The sequence below is a fragment of the Perognathus longimembris genome, chromosome 3 (assembly GCF_023159225.1).
Source record: "Perognathus longimembris pacificus isolate PPM17 chromosome 3, ASM2315922v1, whole genome shotgun sequence".
Classification (NCBI taxonomy): domain Eukaryota; kingdom Metazoa; phylum Chordata; class Mammalia; order Rodentia; family Heteromyidae; genus Perognathus; species Perognathus longimembris.
In genome coordinates, this window is record NC_063163.1 from 73,028,615 (window position 1) to 73,046,174 (window position 17,560).

At 46.1% G+C, this 17,560-nt stretch overlaps 1 protein-coding gene across 1 annotated transcript in view; it reads left to right on the plus strand.

Moving 5' to 3' along the window:
* Positions 1 to 1,762: 1,762 nt before the first annotated feature.
* LOC125348723 (zinc finger protein 709-like) overlaps positions 1,763 to 17,560 on the plus strand; it is a 39,305-nt gene continuing 23,507 nt past the window's right edge. The window contains exons 1-3 of the mRNA XM_048342213.1: positions 1,763 to 1,994; positions 3,138 to 3,198; positions 4,879 to 6,573. Of these exons, the coding sequence (XP_048198170.1) occupies positions 1,961 to 1,994; positions 3,138 to 3,198; positions 4,879 to 6,573 (1,790 nt within the window). The 5' untranslated portion in view covers positions 1,763 to 1,960. The remainder of the gene's footprint in view (positions 1,995 to 3,137; positions 3,199 to 4,878; positions 6,574 to 17,560) is intronic.

The following is a 17,560-nucleotide window of genomic DNA, read 5'->3' on the forward strand; positions in this document are numbered from 1 at the left end:
CTGTGTTCTCCCTTCCCCTCCTGAAGGTATGCACATGAAAGCACTATGTATAAGGTAAAGAAGACAGAATCATCAAAAACTAAAAAAGAAAGAAAGATCTTTTGTTTCCATATCTTGGGAGTCTGTTTCAGTATGTATATTATTTTATATAAATATGAAGAGGTACTTAGGCATTGCACCTTTGTGGTTCTCTCCTAAGACTATCCTCTTTTGGTCTTACAGTGAGTATCTAGAATCCTGTGTAATTTGTCATATCTTATTGTGTTTTTAGATTTTGTCAGAGAGAACATGTGCCATTTTACTCTCTGATCTTGGCTTACTTCACTTAACATGATTTGTTCTAGTTCTATTTCCCTGCAAATGAAATTATTCTTTCTAATGGCTGTGTAAAATTCCTCTAGCATATTTTTACCAGTTAGATTTCCATGGGCTTCCTGTAATCATGGTTGTACTGGTAACAATAGAATTGAAAAGCCACACACACACACACACGCAAGAAAAGAAAGAGTATAAGTTTATATCTTGTGTTAAAATCTCACACACATCTGAGCCTGTAGGTGATGGGAAGCTCTGTGATAAGGGAACTGTTGGTTGTGTGTGTGTGTGTGTGTGTGTGTGTGTGTGTGTGTATGTATGCATGCATGCATTCATGACTGTCTTGGGGTTTGAACTCAGGGCCCAGTCATTGTCCCTAAGCATTTGTGCTCAAGGCTGGTACTCTACTACATGAATCACAGCTCCACTTACAGCATTTTTAAGTTTTTTTTGTTTTGTTTTGTTTTTGCCAGTCCTGGGGCTTGAACTCAGGGTCTGAGCACTGGCTTCTTTTTGCTCAAGGCTAGCACTCTGCCACTTGAGCCACAGTGCCACTTCTGGCTTTTTCTATATATGTGGTGCTGAGGAATCAAACCCAGGGCTTCATGTATGTGAAGTGAGCACTCTACCACTAAGCCATATTCCCAGCCATGATTTATTGCAATTTTGGTAGTTAATTTGGTGCCTGGCTAAATTGTTGGTCTTAACATGGAAATATTTGTGCTGGGCACTGGTGGCTCAATACTGAGGCTTGAAGATGGAGGTTCAAAGCCAGCCAAGTAGGAAAGTCCATGAGACTCTTCCAATTAACCACCAAAAAGCCAGGAAGTAGAACTGTGGCTCAATAGTAAAGCACTACTCGTCTTGAGCACAAAAGCTCAGGGACAGTGCCCAGGCCCTGAGTTCAATACTACCCCAGGACCAGCACCAAAAATAAAATAAAATAAAAGTATTTGTTTAACTTGTAAAGAGTTGCTCCAAGATACTGTGCATCCTATCAGTGAAGAGTAATCAGATTTGGCTGTAGTAGAAATGTAGAGATAATTTCCATGTGTTTGTGGTGGTATTGATTTCTGAGTAAGTATGAACAGATAAGGAGTTTGGAAGGCTAAGTTATCACATCTTTGGAGACTATATAGCCATTTTGGGGATATATTTTATTTTCTGTCAGATTAAAAATTACCCAAATTACTGCAAGCAGAACTCATTCCAGAAAGAAAGAAAAGTATTTTCAAGCTCTTATGACTCTCAAATTGATTGCGTTGTTTCTCATCAAACACCTCCGGTCCTGGTTCACTGCAGGTTGAAAGTGACTGGTCTCCCATCATTTACCTTTTCTAGAACCTGATTATAGGGTGAGGGGTCTGGGATGAGAGAGGACTCAGTTTCGCAGTAGTGGTGCAAGGTGCTGACACTTGTGAGTCCTACCTTTTATTAAGCTGTACAAACAGTTCTGAGCGTGTTCTTTTACACAGAGCCATTTCAAGTTCTTAGTGAATTGAGTGGTTGGCCCCAGGCTACCGTTCTTAACCATCCTCTTGGGACGTTTCAGGACACAGTGGCTTTTGAGGATGTGGCTGTGAACTTCACCCAGGAGGAGTGGGCTCTGCTGGATCCTTGCCAGAGGAAACTCTACAGAGATGTGATGCAGGAAACCTTCACTAACTTGGCTTCTCTAGGTAAGAAGAAAATGAGTCCTAGAATAAAGTGATTATGGGCTACGGAGGTGGCTTAATAGTAAGAGTGCTTGCCTAGCATGCATGCCACATAAATAGAAAATGCTAAAGTGGTGCTGTGGCTCAAGTGGTAGAGTGCTAGCCTTGAGCAAAAGAAGCTCAGGGACAGTGCTCAGGCCTTGACTTTAAGCCCCAAGACTGGCAAAAAAAATGATTGTTCTTAGAATTATTATACATTATTTATAAAATTATTCCTTTTAGTCAGTTAGAAACAATATTTTCTTCTTTTGCTCTTTTCTTTTTTTGTACCAGTCCTGGGGTTTGAACTCAGGGCCCAGATGCTGTCCTTGAGCTTTTATGTTCAAGTCTGGCACTCTGCCCCTTGAGCCACAGTGCCACTTCCAGCTTTTTGGTGGTTGGTTGGAGATAAGACTCCCATGGACCTATCTACCTGGACTGGCCTGCTGACTAGGATGATAGCTGTGGGCCTTTGGCACCTGGTTCTGTGTGTGTGTGTGTGTGTGTGAGTGTGAGTGTGTGTGTGTGTGTGTGAGTGTGAGTGTGTGTGTGTGTGTGTGTGTGTGTGTTGGGCCTGGGGCTTGAACTCAGGGCCTGGACTCTGCCTCTGAGCTTTTTTGCTCAAGGCTAGGATTCTGCCGCTTGTCCATTGCTGCTGGGTTTTTTTGGTGCTTGATTGGAGACAAGCATTTCACAGCTTTTCCTGTCCTGGCTGACTTTGGACATGTTCCTCAGATCTCAGCCTTCTAAGTAGCTAGGATTTGAGGTGTGAGTTACTGGTACATGGTAAAAACAATATTTCTTTTTTTTTTTTTTTTTGCCAGTCCTGGGCTTGGACTCAGGGCCTGAGCACTGTCCCTGGCTTCTTTTGCTCAAGGCTAGCACTCTGCCACTTGAGCCATAGTGCCACTTCTGGCCGTTTTCTCTATATGTGGTGCTGGGGAATCGAACCCAGGGCTTCAGGTATATGAGGCAAGCACTGTTGCCACTAGGCCATATTCCCAGCCCCCAAAACGATATTTCTTGCTCATCAGTAATATAGGGGTATCCACTCATCAGGGACTTAGAACGTACTAATTCTCTATAACTTCCAATAATTTACAGTAATTTTTCTTTGTGTGATTTTAGGGGACAATTGGGAAGAGCAGAACATTGAAGAGCAGTATAAAAACCAGGGGAAAAATGTAAGGTGAGTTGTACTCACAAAACAAATTAATGTCTCATGAATCTTAAAATGTCATGAAATTTAAAAACAAATAAATCAGTAAAACAATCCAATTTTATATTTTATTATTCTTAGATTTAAAAAAATGTGTGTGTGTGTGTGTACTGGAGTTGGAACATAGGGCCTCATACTTGCTAGGCAGGTTCTCTACTACTTGAGCCATAACGCCAGCCTGTATTCTTTGAACATTTTTACCAATAAATTTTAAAATGATGGAGCTATTTAGTAGTTGATGAATAATCCAGCTAGAAACAGCTAGGTATCAATTGTTTAAGCCTGTTATCCTAGTAACTCAGGAGGCTGAATCTGAGAATCAAAGTTTGAAGCCAGCCCAGGCAGGAAATCTGTGAGACTCTTTTTTTTTTTTTTTTTTTTTTTTGGCCAGTCCTGGGCCTTGGACTCAGGGCCTGAGCACTGTCCCTGGCTTCTTCCTGCTCAAGGCTAGCACTCTGCCACTTGAGCCACAGCGCCGCTTCTGGCCGTTTTCTGTATATGTGGTGCTGGGGAATCGAACCTAGGGCCTCGTGTATCCGAGGCAGGCACTCTTGCCACTAGGCTATATCCCCAGCCCCCTGTGAGACTCTTATCTCCACTAAAATACCAAAAGAAAGGTGGAAGTAGAGTTGTGGTTCAAGTGGCAGAGTGCTATCCTTGAGCAAAAAGCAGCTCAGGACAGCGCCCTAAGCCTGAAATTCTAGTCCAATGACTGACACGAAAAGAGGGGAAAAAACCCCACAAAACAATATTAAGCAACTATATAAAGCTGGGCATTGGTGGCTTACGCCTGTAATCCTGTGTACTCAGGAGGCTGAGATCTGAGGATCACAGTTTGTCACCAACCTGGGGCAGGAAAGCCCTTGAGGCTCTTTTTTCCCATTAACTACCAAAATTCTGGAAGTGAAGTTGTAGCCTTCAGTGATAGAACAATATCCTTGAGCAAAAGAGCTCAGAGACAGTGTTTAGGCTCTGAGTTCAAGCCCCAGAACCAACACACACAATGGAAAAAAGAAACTACATGGTTTGACTATCACTATTTTAATAATAGTTATGGTTAATCACTCTTTTTTTTTTTTTGGCCAGTCCTGGGCCTTGGACTCAGGGCCTGAGCACTGTCCCTGGCTTCTTCCCGCTCAAGGCTAGCACTCCGCCACTTGAGCCACAGCGGCGCCGCTTCTGGCCGTTTTCTGTATATGTGGTGCTGGGGAATCGAACCTAGGGCCTCGTGTATCCGAGGCAGGCACTCTTGCCACTAGGCTATATCCCCAGCCCTGGTTAATCACTCTTCACTAAGTACCTGCTTCCTGAAAACAGTAACAGAATTCTACCCGTTAGTGATTTAGAAATCTTGACTCAGGGCTGGGGATATAGCCTAGTGGCAAGAGTGCTTGCCTCGTATACATGAAGCCCTGGGTTCGATTCCCCAGCACCACATATACAGAAAATGGCCAGAAGTGGCGCTGTGACTCAAGTGGCAGAGTGCTAGCCTTGAGCGGGAAGAAGCCAGGGACAGTGCTCAGGCCCTGAGTCCAAGGCCCGGGACTGGCAAAAAAAAAAAAAAAAAAAAAAGAAATCTTGACTCACCAGTTATTGTAAAATTTAATAAAAATCCACTAATCGTGTACTGCTTTTTTTTTTTTTAACAAGAGTTCTTGTAGGAGAGAGACTCTGTGAAAGGAAAGCTAGTCAACACAGAGAAGCCTTTAGCCAGCTTCCAGATCTCCAAGGGAACCAGAAAACTCTGCCAGGAGCAAAGCCCTATGGATGTGGCATGTGTGGGAAGGCCTACATGTGTCATTCATCGCTGAAAAGACACACGAAGTCTCATACTGGGCGGAAAGCCCACGGGTGCCACCAGTATAGAGGGAAGTCCTATGAGTGTAGGGAATGTGGGAAAACATTCAGCTTTCGAAGCTCATTTCGCATCCATGAAAGGACTCACACGGGAGAGAAACCCTATGAATGTAAACAGTGTGGGAAAGCCTTCAGCTGGCCCAGCTCCTTCCAGATCCACACACGAACTCACACGGGAGAGAAGCCCTATGAATGTCAGGAGTGTGGGAAAGCCTTCGTTTATCACACCACCTACCGAGGGCACATGAGAATGCACACGGGAGAAAAACCCTATCGATGCACACAGTGTGGGAAAACCTTCAGCCATCCTAGCTCTTTCCGAAACCATGGAAGAACTCACTCTGGAGAGAAGCCTTATGAGTGTAAGCAGTGTGGCAAAGCATTCCGGTATTACCAAACTTTTCAAATCCACGAAAGGACTCACACAGGAGAAAAGCCCTACCAGTGCAAACAGTGTGGCAAAGCCCTCAGTTGCCCCACATCCTTTCGAAGTCATGAAAGGATTCACACTGGTGAGAAACCCTACCTATGCCGGAAATGTGGCAAAGCCTTCAGTTTTCCTAGTTCTTTTAGGAAACATGAACGGATTCACACGGGAGAGAAACCTTATGATTGCAAGGAGTGTGGGAGAGCCTTCATCTCTCTCCCGAGCTACCGGAGACACATGATCATGCACACGGGCAATGGGCCTTATAAATGTCAGGAGTGCGGTAAAGCCTTCGATTGTCCCAGCTCCTTTCAGATCCATGAGCGGACCCACACGGGCGAGAAGCCGTATGCGTGTAAACTGTGCGGGAAAGCCTTCAGCTGCTCTAGTTCCTTTCGAATGCACGAAAGAACTCACACAGGTGAGAAACCCCACGAGTGTAAACAGTGCGGGAAAGCCTTTAGCTGTTCTAGTTCCGTGCGCATACATGAGCGGACCCACACGGGAGAGAAGCCGTACGTGTGTAAGCAGTGTGGCAAAGCCTTCAGTTGCTCTAGCTCCTTTCGGATGCATGCACGAATCCATACCGGAGAGAAACCCTATGAGTGCAAGCGGTGTGGGAAAGCCTTCAGTTTTTCCAGTTCTTTCCGGATGCACGAGCGGACCCACACAGGAGAGAAGCCATACGTGTGTAAGTGGTGTGGGAAGGCATTCAGTTGTTCCAGTTCCTTTCGTATGCACGAGCGGACCCACACAGGAGAGAAGCCGTACGTGTGTCAGCAGTGTGGGAAGGCCTTCAGTTGTTCCAGTTCTATCAGGATCCACGCACGGACCCACACTGGGGAGAAGCCGTATGTGTGCAAGCAGTGTGGGAAAGCTTTCAGCTGTTCCAGCTCTGTTCGAATGCACGAGCGGACCCACACGGGCCAGAAGCCTTATGAGTGTCAGCAGTGTCACAAAGCCTTTAGCTGCTCCCGTTCCTTCCGGATCCACGAAAGAACACATACCGGGGAGAAGCCCTATGTGTGTCAGCAGTGCGGAAAGGCCTTCAAATGTTCCCGGTCTTTCCGAGTACATGGACGGACACACAATGGGCAGTAACGGCACAGACACAGCCTGGCAAAGCTTTCCCTCATCCTGGGAGAAGGCTCTTGGCTGGAAGAAGCTCCAGGAATATAAAACATGGAGTAAACCAGGAAAGAACTCATTCCTAGAGACATGCACTGTGGGAAAGGCTTCAGTGATGTCACAACATTTTGCCAACAAGTTAAGGATGCAGATGAAACCGGCACTAGTGGCTCACACCTGTCATCCTAGCTACTCAGGAGTCTGAGATCTGAGGATCCAGGTTCGAAGCCAGTCTGGGCAGGAAAGTCACCGTGAGACTCTTACCTCCAATGACCACTCAAAAACTGGAAGTGGCACTGTTGCACAAAGAGGCACAAGGACAGCACCCAGGTCCTGAGCTCAAGCCCATCAACTGACAAAGGATGCAGATGAGAAGAACCTTGTTAAGCTGAAGAATATGGCCGGGCCTTCGCTGTCCACAAACACTGGAGAGCCACTTCTTGAAGGCGAGCATCGTGGTGCAGCCTTTCATGGCACTGGGTGGAATCAGATTGAATCCCAGGCCAACATGTCCCCTGCAGAGACCCCGTCGAATGTACCAAGTATGGGGAATCTCCTGAAAATCCATCTGTGTGTTGTTCTAGAAAATTCGTGTCATCAAAGAAATGTTATAAAACTCAGAAACATTGGCCTTACCAGTTGCTCATTCTTTTCTTCCCTCCCTCCCTCTTCCTTTCCTTTCTTCATGCCAGTTGAACTCAGGGCCTGGCCACTGCCCTTGGGAATTTTGTGGTTCATTGGAGATCAGAAGCTCACATATGTTCCTGCCTGGGCTCACTGTGAACCCAAACCCTGATCTCAGATCTCAGCCTCCTGAGTAGAGTTTGAACTTGGGCTTTTATACTTGTTAGGCACTCTAGCCACACCCCTAGTCATTTTTATTGTTTATTTCTGAGACCAGTCTCCCCCACTCCCTGAAAGCTGCCCTCACTCCATGATCCTATTTATACTTCCTGCTGTAGCTAGAATGACAGGCATGTGACACTGCACCCAGATTTTTCTGAGATGAGTTTTTTTTTTTTTCCACCAGTCCTGGGCTCTGTGAGCTTCTTTTGCTCAAGGCTAGCACTCTGCCACTTGAGCTGCAGCACCACTTCTGGCTTTTTCTATATATGTGGTGCTGAGGAATTAAATCCAGGGTTTCCTGCATGCTAGGCAAGCACTCTACCCCTAAGCCACATTCCCAGCCCTCCCCCCTACCCCCATTTTTTGGTGTTGGTCCTGGGGCTTTAACTTAGGGCCTGGATGCTGTGCTTGAGCTTCTTTTGCTCCACTTCCAGCTTTTCTGTTTGTTTTGTTTTGTTTTTGGTAGTTTAGTGGAGGTAAGAGTCTTATAGACTTTCTGCCTGTGCTGGCTTCAAACTGTGATCCTCAGATCTCAGCCTCCTGAGTAGCTAGAATTATCAGCATGAGCCACTGTTGCTGGGCTTCTGAGCTTTGTTTTGGCTCAAGGCTACCACTTGAGCCACAGCTCCATTTCTGGCTTTTTTGGTACTTATTTAGAGATAAGGGTCTCACAGAGTTTCCTGCCCAGGCTGACTTTGAGCTGCGCTCCTCAGATCTCAGCCTCCTGAGTAGCTAAAATTACAGGTGTGAGCCATCAGTGCCTGGCTTCATTTCATAGTAATAATAGACTATTATTACTGGTTTATATAGTTGCATTAGTTTCTATAATTATCTTTGAATGTGCTCCTCCTACCTATTAAAAATGAGAACTGTGAATTAGCGTCAGCCAGGTCTTCAGGAGATCCAGAAAAGGGTCCCCAAATAGGGGATAAAAGCCTGGTTCACGTGGTAGAGCGCCAGCCACAAAGTGAAAGTAAGCATCAGTCAGAGTTCAAGTCCTGGTCTCAGACTGAGGTGGGGGAGGGGGGTGGCGGGGATAAGGAAAGTCCAGAAGAAGCAGTTGCTGGCTGGGCATTGGTGGCTCAGGCCTGTCATCCTAGCTACTTAGTAGGTTGAGATCTGAGGATCACAGTTCAAAGCCAGCCTGGGCAGAAAAGACTGCAAAAAAGCCAGAAGTTGGGCTGTGGCTCAAATGGGAGAGTGCCATTCTTTTTTTTTTTTTTTGGCCAGTCCTGGGCCTTGGACTCAGGGCCTGAGCACCATCCCTGGCTTCTTCCCGCTCAAGGTTAGCACTCTGCCACCTGAGCCACCGCGCCCCTTCTGGCCGTTTTCCATATATGTGGTGCTGGGGCTAGGCCATATTCCCAGCCCGAGAGTGCCATTCTTGAGGGATAAAAATCAAGGAAAGTGCAAGGCCCTAAATTCAAGCCCTGTTAACTAGGGTGCCTGCACACACACGAATAGCACTTTGTGCATTATTGTCCCCAAGCCTTTCATGTGGGATGAGATGAGGAGTAGAAGACAGGGGAATTGATGCTCCTGTTCCTTGGTAAACCTGGGCTACCTGTTGTCCTAGTTTTTAACAAAATATTTTCCAAATAAAAAGCAAATAGAATAAGAGTATAAATGAGACATCTTTGTACAGCTGCGCTCTGTGTTCATCACACTAGATGGGTAATGTCCCAGGTAGGTGTGAGGGAGACACATTACAATCGTGTGAAACCATCATGTCAATGTGCTTAGGAATGAGAGAAGCTTGCATTTGTGTTGTAAGCATTGCTATAAAAGAGCCAAAAAGCCCTCAAAATTTAGTGGAGCCAGGCACCAGTAGTTCACTCCTGTAATCCTAGCTTCTAAGAAGGCTGAGATCTGAGGATTACAGTTGGAAGCCAGCCTAGGCAGGAACGTCTGTGAGACTCTTATCTCCAATGAAACAGCAAATAGCTGGAAGTGGAGCTGTGGCTCAAGTGGTAGAGCACCAGCCTTAAGTGGAAAGCTGAGGAATGGGTACCCAGACCCTAAGTTCAAGCTCCAGTACTGACACAAAACAAAAGAATCATATTGCAGTTGAATTTCCTTACAAACTTTACCCATCAGACATAGAATTTGGATCTTCAAGGTTGGGAACTTATTCTAATGTACTGGCTTGTATCATCTCCACATTGAATTCCTCCTAATCTAGTAAATACCTTTTATTTATGGTGCTAAAGTTTGAACTTGGGCTTTTGTACTTGTGCACACACACATGGCCATTTTTGCATTATTTATTTATTTATTTCAGCCATGGGGCTTTAACTCAGGGCCTGAGCACTGTCCCTGAGTTTTTGGTCTTTTATAGTTTTTTTCCCCCCAGAGCTGAGGACCGAACTCCGAGCCTTGTGCTCACCAGGCAGGGGCTCTTCCACTGAGCTAAATCCCCAGCCCCTGTCCCTGAGTTTTTTTTTGCTCAAGGCTAGTGCTCTACCAGTTTGAGCCACACAGCACTACTTCCAGTTTTCTGGTAGTTATTTGGAAATAAGAGTCTCACAGGCTTTCTTGCCAAGGCTGGCTTTGAACTTGGATCCTCAGATCTCAGTTTCCTGAGTAGCTAGGATTACAGGTGTGAGCTACCATCACCTGACTTCACAGTATGTTTTTTTTAAAATTAATTAATTATTTGTTTGCCAGTCCTGGGGCTTGGACTCAGGGCCTGAGCACTGTCCCTGGCTTCTTCCCGCTCAAGGCTAGCACTCTGCCACTTGAGCCACAGCGCCGCTTCTGGCCGTTTTCTGTATATGTGGTGCTGGGGAATCGAACCTAGGGCCTCGTGTATCCGAGGCAGGCACTCTTGCCACTAGGCTATATCCCCAGCCCAAGGCTAGCACTTATCACTTGAGCCACAGCGCCACTTCTGGCCTTTTCTATGTATGTGGTGCTGGGGAATCGAACCCAGGGCTTCATGTATGTGAGGGAAGCACTCTACCACTAGGCCATATTCCAAGCCCTCACAGTATGTTTTTATGTTTCATGTATGGTACTAAAATCTGTTTTCATGTTGTTTCCTAAAAATATTTTAACTGTTTTCAAATAATTTGTGTATTATCACTTATTGTCTTATTATTTTCTGTAAGGATATATTAACATAGTCCGTTGCAACAATGGATTTTTTAGATTGTAAAGTCTTTTTCCATACTAGGCATTGATCCTAGGGCCTTGCATATGGCTCTACAAGTATTTGAACATCGAACTGCATTCCTAGCCCCATTTTAACTTTGGAGGCAGTACCTTGCTTAGTTGCCCAGGCTGGCCTCAACTTGTGACCTTCCTGTGTTAGCCTCCTCACATAGCTGGGATTACAGGTTCCTGGCAACTATCTTGTTTGTAATTTACCTAGCTATTCTATTTTACCTGCAGGAGAGTGGTGGTAGGCCCAACTTGGTAGCTTATGTTTAGAATCACAGCACTTGATGGGGCGGGGGCAGGGGCCTGCCAAATTTAAGGCCAGCCTGAATGAGCTACAAACATAGCTAGACTGTCTCAAAATAGCAAGGGCCAAGATATAGCTCAGTGCTAGAGCACTTGCCTAATATGCACAAGGCCTTGAGTCACATACATACACAGAGATTTTGAGTTTATAGTAATAAGAATGACTAGGAAGTATAGGAGGATGGTATTGAAATGTAATTGTTTGTGTGCTAACAGTGGGATTTGACTGTGGTCTTGTGCTCTTGATTAGCTTTTCCTTGTAAGCCACAAGTGTACTTCCAGCTTTTTTTTTTTTTTTTTTGCCAGTCCTGGAGCTTAGACTCAGGGCCTGAGCACTGTCCCTGGCTTCTTTTTGCTCAAGGCTAGCACTCTATCACTTGAGCCACAGTGCCACTTCTGGCCTTTTCTATATATATGCTGCTGAGGAATCGAACCCAGGGCTTCATGTATACGAGGCAAGCACTCCACCACTAGGCCATATCCCCAGTCCCGTACTTCCAGCTTTTACTCATTAATTGGTCTTTTCTGCCCAGGCTGGCTTTGAACTGAGATCCACAGATCTCAGCCTCCTGAGCAGCTAGGACTACAAGAGTGAGCTGTCAACGTCTGGCTCCACCTCTTTCTCTTTCCTCCCCTCCCCTCTCCTCTTTTCTCCTCTTTCTTTTTTGCTGGTCCTGGGGCTTAAACTTTGGGCTTGGGTGTTGCCTCTTAGCTCCTTTTTGCTGAAGGCTAGCTCTCTACCATTTGAGCCACAGTTCCACTTCTGGGTTTTTCTGTGATTAATTGAAGATAAGAACTATAATATCTCCTCCCCCCCTTATAATAAAAAAAAATTGAAGTGTCTCCTGGACTTTCCTACCCAGGTGGCTTCAAATTGCGATCCTCAGATCTCAGCCTCCTGAGTAGCTAGGACTACAGGTGTGAGCTGGCTTTCCTCCTGTTTCTTAAGCATAGTAATACTTTCATTTTACATACAGGATTTACAGAACATTTTATTATTTAAAAAATTTACATCACTGAAATAAAAATTCAACAGCTATTTACATTGGGAAGTTTATTAGGGGAATCTTCAAGAATTATCAACAACAAACCTATCTCATCCAGAGTTGGGGCTGTAGCTCAGCTCTGTGGTAAAACAGTGCGTAACAGGTGCCCCAGGCCTGTGTTCCAAACTCAATCCTGCAAAGAAACCTAATCACTATGAAAAAAAAATTACCTTCTAGTGTAAACTGCATATCTCAGAACCTTCTAGAGCACATAGATGCCCTCGGGTCAAATGAATTACTGTGTCCTTCTAGGGTTGTGCGGTTCAGACTTCCCTCCATGAGGAAAAGGGAGCCAGATGTATTACAGATGAAGTCTGTGACCACAAATCTCCCTGACATAATCCTACGCTCATAGCCTCTGAGCACCGCAGAACCCTGCTGCTCCAGGGGGGCCTGGGCTAGGTACCCCTCTTTTGCTAGGCCAGGTTGGCACCCCACGTGCAAGGGAGTCTGAGGGTCTCAAGAGCAGTGTGTCACCGGCTCAAGAGTCGCTGAGGGAAGACATCAGTTGGACCACGCTCTAGATTAAACAAGTCTGCTGAGAGCAGAGTCGCACTCACCTCACCGTGGGATCCTGAATCCATTTGTCTAGCCCACCCACTCTGTCAATCAACCAGAAGAGGGTGGGCCCCGTAAGGACTGTCCAGCCAGGAAGTCAAATCCACCTATCAGGCTCTCCTTTCTGTCAGTCAAGAAGGTGGGCCCATAGGAACTGTCCAATCAGGAAGTCAATCCGAAGGGGCATGGTCATGAGAACTGTCCAATCAGGTGGGTAAAGGAGCTGCTGTGTGAATCTGTGTGACCAGGCACATCTCCACACTCGCCTTTGTGGCTGCGCTTGGCACCCAGAGTGTTGGTGCTGCAGTCTGCCCTCTGTGACCCGCGTGGGAGCCGGAGTCCAGGCGCCGAGACACCCTGAAGCCTAGGGACGGTGAGTGAGGGGCCAGGGGACCCTCGAAGCACAGGAAGGGCCGTTGGAACCAGCCTGATCCCACCCTGGAGGACCTGCGCCTCGAACTTGCGTCCTTGCTTGTGCTGCTCAGTTTGTAATGACCTGAGTGAGAAAAATCCATGGAGGAGCCGCTAAAGGTGACAAAAGTGTTGTGTGTGTGTGTGTGTCCCAGTCCTGGGCCTTGAACTCAGGGCCTGAGCACTGTCCCTGGCTTCTTTTTGCTCAAGGCTAGCACTCGCCACTTGAGCCACAGCGCCACTTCTGGCTGTTTTCTATATATGTGGTGCTGGGGAATTGAACCCAGGGCTTTGTGCATGCTAGGCAAGCACTCTACAGCTAAGCCACATTCCCAGCCTCCAGCAAAGAACCTAGAACCAGAACAGCCTCCTCCTCCAAATACTGGTCTGTGACTACCTTGTTCTGGACTATCTACCCAGAGCCCAGAGCAGCCTCAACCTCCAAACCTCCAAGGGAGTGAGCTTCTTTTTATTCCTCCTTCCTGCAGGCCTCGACTCCCTCAGGTCTCTCTGCAGGCTCAGGAACCTCTCAGCTCTGCCCACTGTCCAACCCTGGAACCGCTCAATGCCACACCCCCTCCACATGATCCACGTGGCAGTGACAACAGCAAGGGCTGGGACTTCTGCTCCCTGGTTATCATAGGCTCTGGGTTCCATCCATCCCACAGTGGGGCCAAGCCAGCAGCCAGGATCCGATGTCCCGTCAGGTGGTGACAGAGAGAGGGTTGTGGGGACCCCACAAGGAATGTGGTATGCCTGCACAGCTGTCTATGGGGTTTCCAGAGTGGGACCCTCCTTTGTCCTCTGTGGAGGGACTGAGTTCAAATCCACAACCCAGCTCTTCCTAGGCTAATTAGTCCCCAACCCAATTCACCTTTACCAGTCTGACCTTCATTCCACCTATCTATGAATTACAGTGCTACACCTTTCCCTCAGCATGCAGTACTTTAATCATAACTCTCCAGGGCAACAGATAGTTTGAAAAAATATCTATACTTGTTTCTATTTTTTTTAACAGTGCCAGGGACCAAATCTAGGGTCTCATACCTGCTACAAAAATACCCTACAACTGAGCCACACCTGGGCCATATTTGTTTTTTTTCTACATGAGAGTAGAAAGAGAATAACTACCTGAAGTTTCTGGTCCCCAACCCCTTCCCCCCACAAAACAACAACAAAACCCCCCACTGACATCTCAACAGAATATCTTTGCATTCATGGAGGGAAGCGAGGAGGTACTCTCTGGACAGAATACAACTCAACATATATAGATCTAGTTGCTACTAAGAGGGTGGAGATTAGTTAAGCCACTCACAAGTGCCCTTGTGAGTGCCGGCACAAAAGAGAAAACAGCAAATCTGATTTTGTGTGGGTGTGCCAATCCTGGGTCTTGAATTCTGAGCCTGGGTAATGTCCCTGAGCTTTTTTGCCCAAGGCTGGTGCTCTACCACTTGAGCCACAGCTCCACTTCTGGCTTTTTGGTGATGAATTGGAGGTCTCATGGATTTTCCTGCTGGGCTGGTTTCAAACATTAATCCTCAAATCTCCCCGAGTTGCTAGGATCACAAATGTGAGCCACGAGCAGCTGGCTGTGATTTTTTAAATTGCCAGTCTTGGAGCTTGAACTCTGGGGCTGGGCACTATCCCCGAGCTTCTTTGTGCTGAAGGCCAGTGCTCTACCACTTGAGCCACAGTGCCACTTTTGGCTTTCCTGAGTACTTCATTGCAGATGAAGGGTCTCATGGACTTTCCTGGCCCGGCTGGCTTTAAACTGCAACCCTCAGAGCCCAGCTTCCAGAGTAGCTAGGATTACAGGTGTGAGCCACCTGTGTCTGGCTCTGTGATTTTTTATAACAACTGAGGTAAAAGTTCATTTTGGCATTTCTTTTTGGTGTTTTTGTTCAGGCACCAAGTTTTTAAGAAAACACAATCTATGCTTAAAAACACAAGAGAATGTCTGAAAAATTATTCCAAACAGGATTCAATAAATTAAGACTTATAGAACATTCATACAACTACAGAGAGCCCAAAGTGCAATTAATCTAGTAGTACATGTACACACAAATCACACAAGTATATGAGGAAAGAAGCATGTGCTAGAATGATGTTTAATGTGGCAGGTTTCCGTGTAAAATGGTTTTGGCTGCACGGAAGCCAGGACCTTGTGTCCTGTGCATGATTATGATGTGCCCTACTACTGAGGTGTGTTCCACTCCAGTCCGTATCCATGCAGTAATGCTGGGTCCCACCAAGGAAAATTTGGTATCCCACAACTATGAGCGTGTTCTGTGCTCTCAGCTGCTGTATGCCTGGCTTTTCTATTCCCTGCATGCCAGCAGCAGCCTCTGACCTCCAGTTAAGCAGGACACAACCCAATGCACACTATCAAGAAATCCCATTCATGGGCTGGGAATATGGCCTAGTGGCAAGAGTGCTTGCCTCCTATACATGAAGCCCTGGGTTCGATTCCCCAGCACCACATATATAGAAAACGGCCAGAAGTGGCGCTGTGGCTCAAGTGGCAGAGTACTAGCCTTGAGCAAAAAGAAGCCAGGGACAGTGCTCAGGCCTTGAGTCCAAGCTCAGACCTGGCCAAAAAAAAAAAAAAAAAAAAAAAAAAGAAATCCCATTCATGGGCGTTTACTGGAGTAAATATTTGAATTTCCAATGACAAATGGACATTTTCCTCCATTACACACTTCTGAGGAATCAAACTTTAATCTCAGGTAATTAGGAGATGGTGGTTCCTTGGCCAACTGGGACAAAAAAAAAAAAAAAAAAAAGAAACCCTGAAAATGATCAGTGGGGGCACGTGCAAACCCAGCTTACCTGGGAGGCATAAATAGGAGGATCTCAGTCCAAGGCAACTCTAGGCAGAAATACACCTTTTCAGAAAAAAACAAACAAAAAACAACCTCCCCCCACCCCCCGCCCAAACCAACCTGAAACAGAGGGCTGGAGGTGAGGCTCAAGTCACAGAGTACTTGCCACTGTGCATGGTGCCAGAGATGAAGACTCTGGTATTACTAATTAAAAAAAAAAAAAGTCAGGGGCTAGTGGCTCATGCCTATAATCCTAGCTACTCAGGAGGCTGAGATGTGAGGATTGCAGTTTGAAGCCAGCCCAGGCATAAAAGCCCTTGTGACTCTCATCTCCATTTAACCACTCAAAAATCAGACTAGACCTGCAGCTCAAAGTGGTAGAGTGCTATCCTTGAGCAAAAAGAGCTCAGGGACAGCACCTAGGTCTAGAGTTCAAGCTTCAGGAGTAGCAAAAAGAGTCCTTGCCTTGTAAGGCATTCTTACTTTGTTTTAATTTCTCTATGATTGCTTTCATTCTCCATTGATGGACTAAAGGATAAAACATGACAATACACATTTCTATTCTGAGTGTTCATCTTCAGAAATTACCCAGTGACTTAGCTACTATGGGTTTGGATTGTAATATAAACCAGCCCATGAGCAGTGCTTTCAGAGTGTTTCTTCAGGTAATCTTGTACGGGAGATTGGAAGATCTCCTTTCCTTCCAATCAGGCATTTTCATTGTAAGTCATAGTGACCTCATCTATCTGTGGTTGCCTCGAGGTCATAGTCCTTCAAGCCCGTGTGTGTGAGAACACAGGAAGGAGTTAATGGGAGGTGTGATGTGAGCTGGGCTGTCAGTAATGGCAAGCTCACTGACCCAGATGCCCTGGACTGTTACATGGCTCCACAGCAACAGACCTGGATGTGGCAGTTGACCATCCACAGAAGACTGGATGTGGCCAGCACATGGCCATTTTTTGCAGCAAAGATTTCAAGGTTCTTGATGCTTGAGTATGCTTTCTCCCAACTTCCCCACAGTCCATTTCCAGAATGTCTTCCTTGTGTGATTCATGGTAAAAATGCTTTGCATTTTCATCCTATTGATAGGATTTCCACCAAGAGCTTACACTACAGACATGATGAGACATGAAAAACATTTCATGTCTTCTTTTTTTTTTTTTTGTCATTCTTGGGGCTTGAACTCAGGGACTGGGTGCTGTACCTGAGCTTTTTCACTCAAGGCTGGTGCTCTACCACTTTGAGGCACAGCTCAGCTTCTGGCTTTTTGTTGGTTCATTGGAGGTTAGAGTCTCACAACAACTTTCTTGCCCAGGCTGGCTTCAAACTGTGATCCTTAGATCTCAGTCTTCTGAGTAGGATTATAGGTGTGAGCCACTGGCACCTGGCTCCCCACACCACTTTTATTATGTTTTGGGGCCTCACATGCGCTCAGCAAGTGCTCTACTATTTAACTACATCCCCCTTTTGCCAATGTCCTCTCACACCCACCAGTTACAATGCCCTTTGATTTGGGCATTTTTGTGCAAACACTTCCCACATTCCTTATAGTGCACGGCTTTTAGTATGAGGTTCCTCATGTACAGTGAATTGTGGCAGGACATCGTTCTATATGTTTATGTCCCAGTGCCATGTCTCCTATGGGGTCTGTAATGCCCAGTGAAGCTTTATATTGTTACTTTTTGTTCCTGTCCTGGGGCTTGAACTCAGTGCCTGGGCACTGCTGTTGAGCTTTTCAGCTCAAGGTTAGCCCTTTCCGCTTTGATCCACAG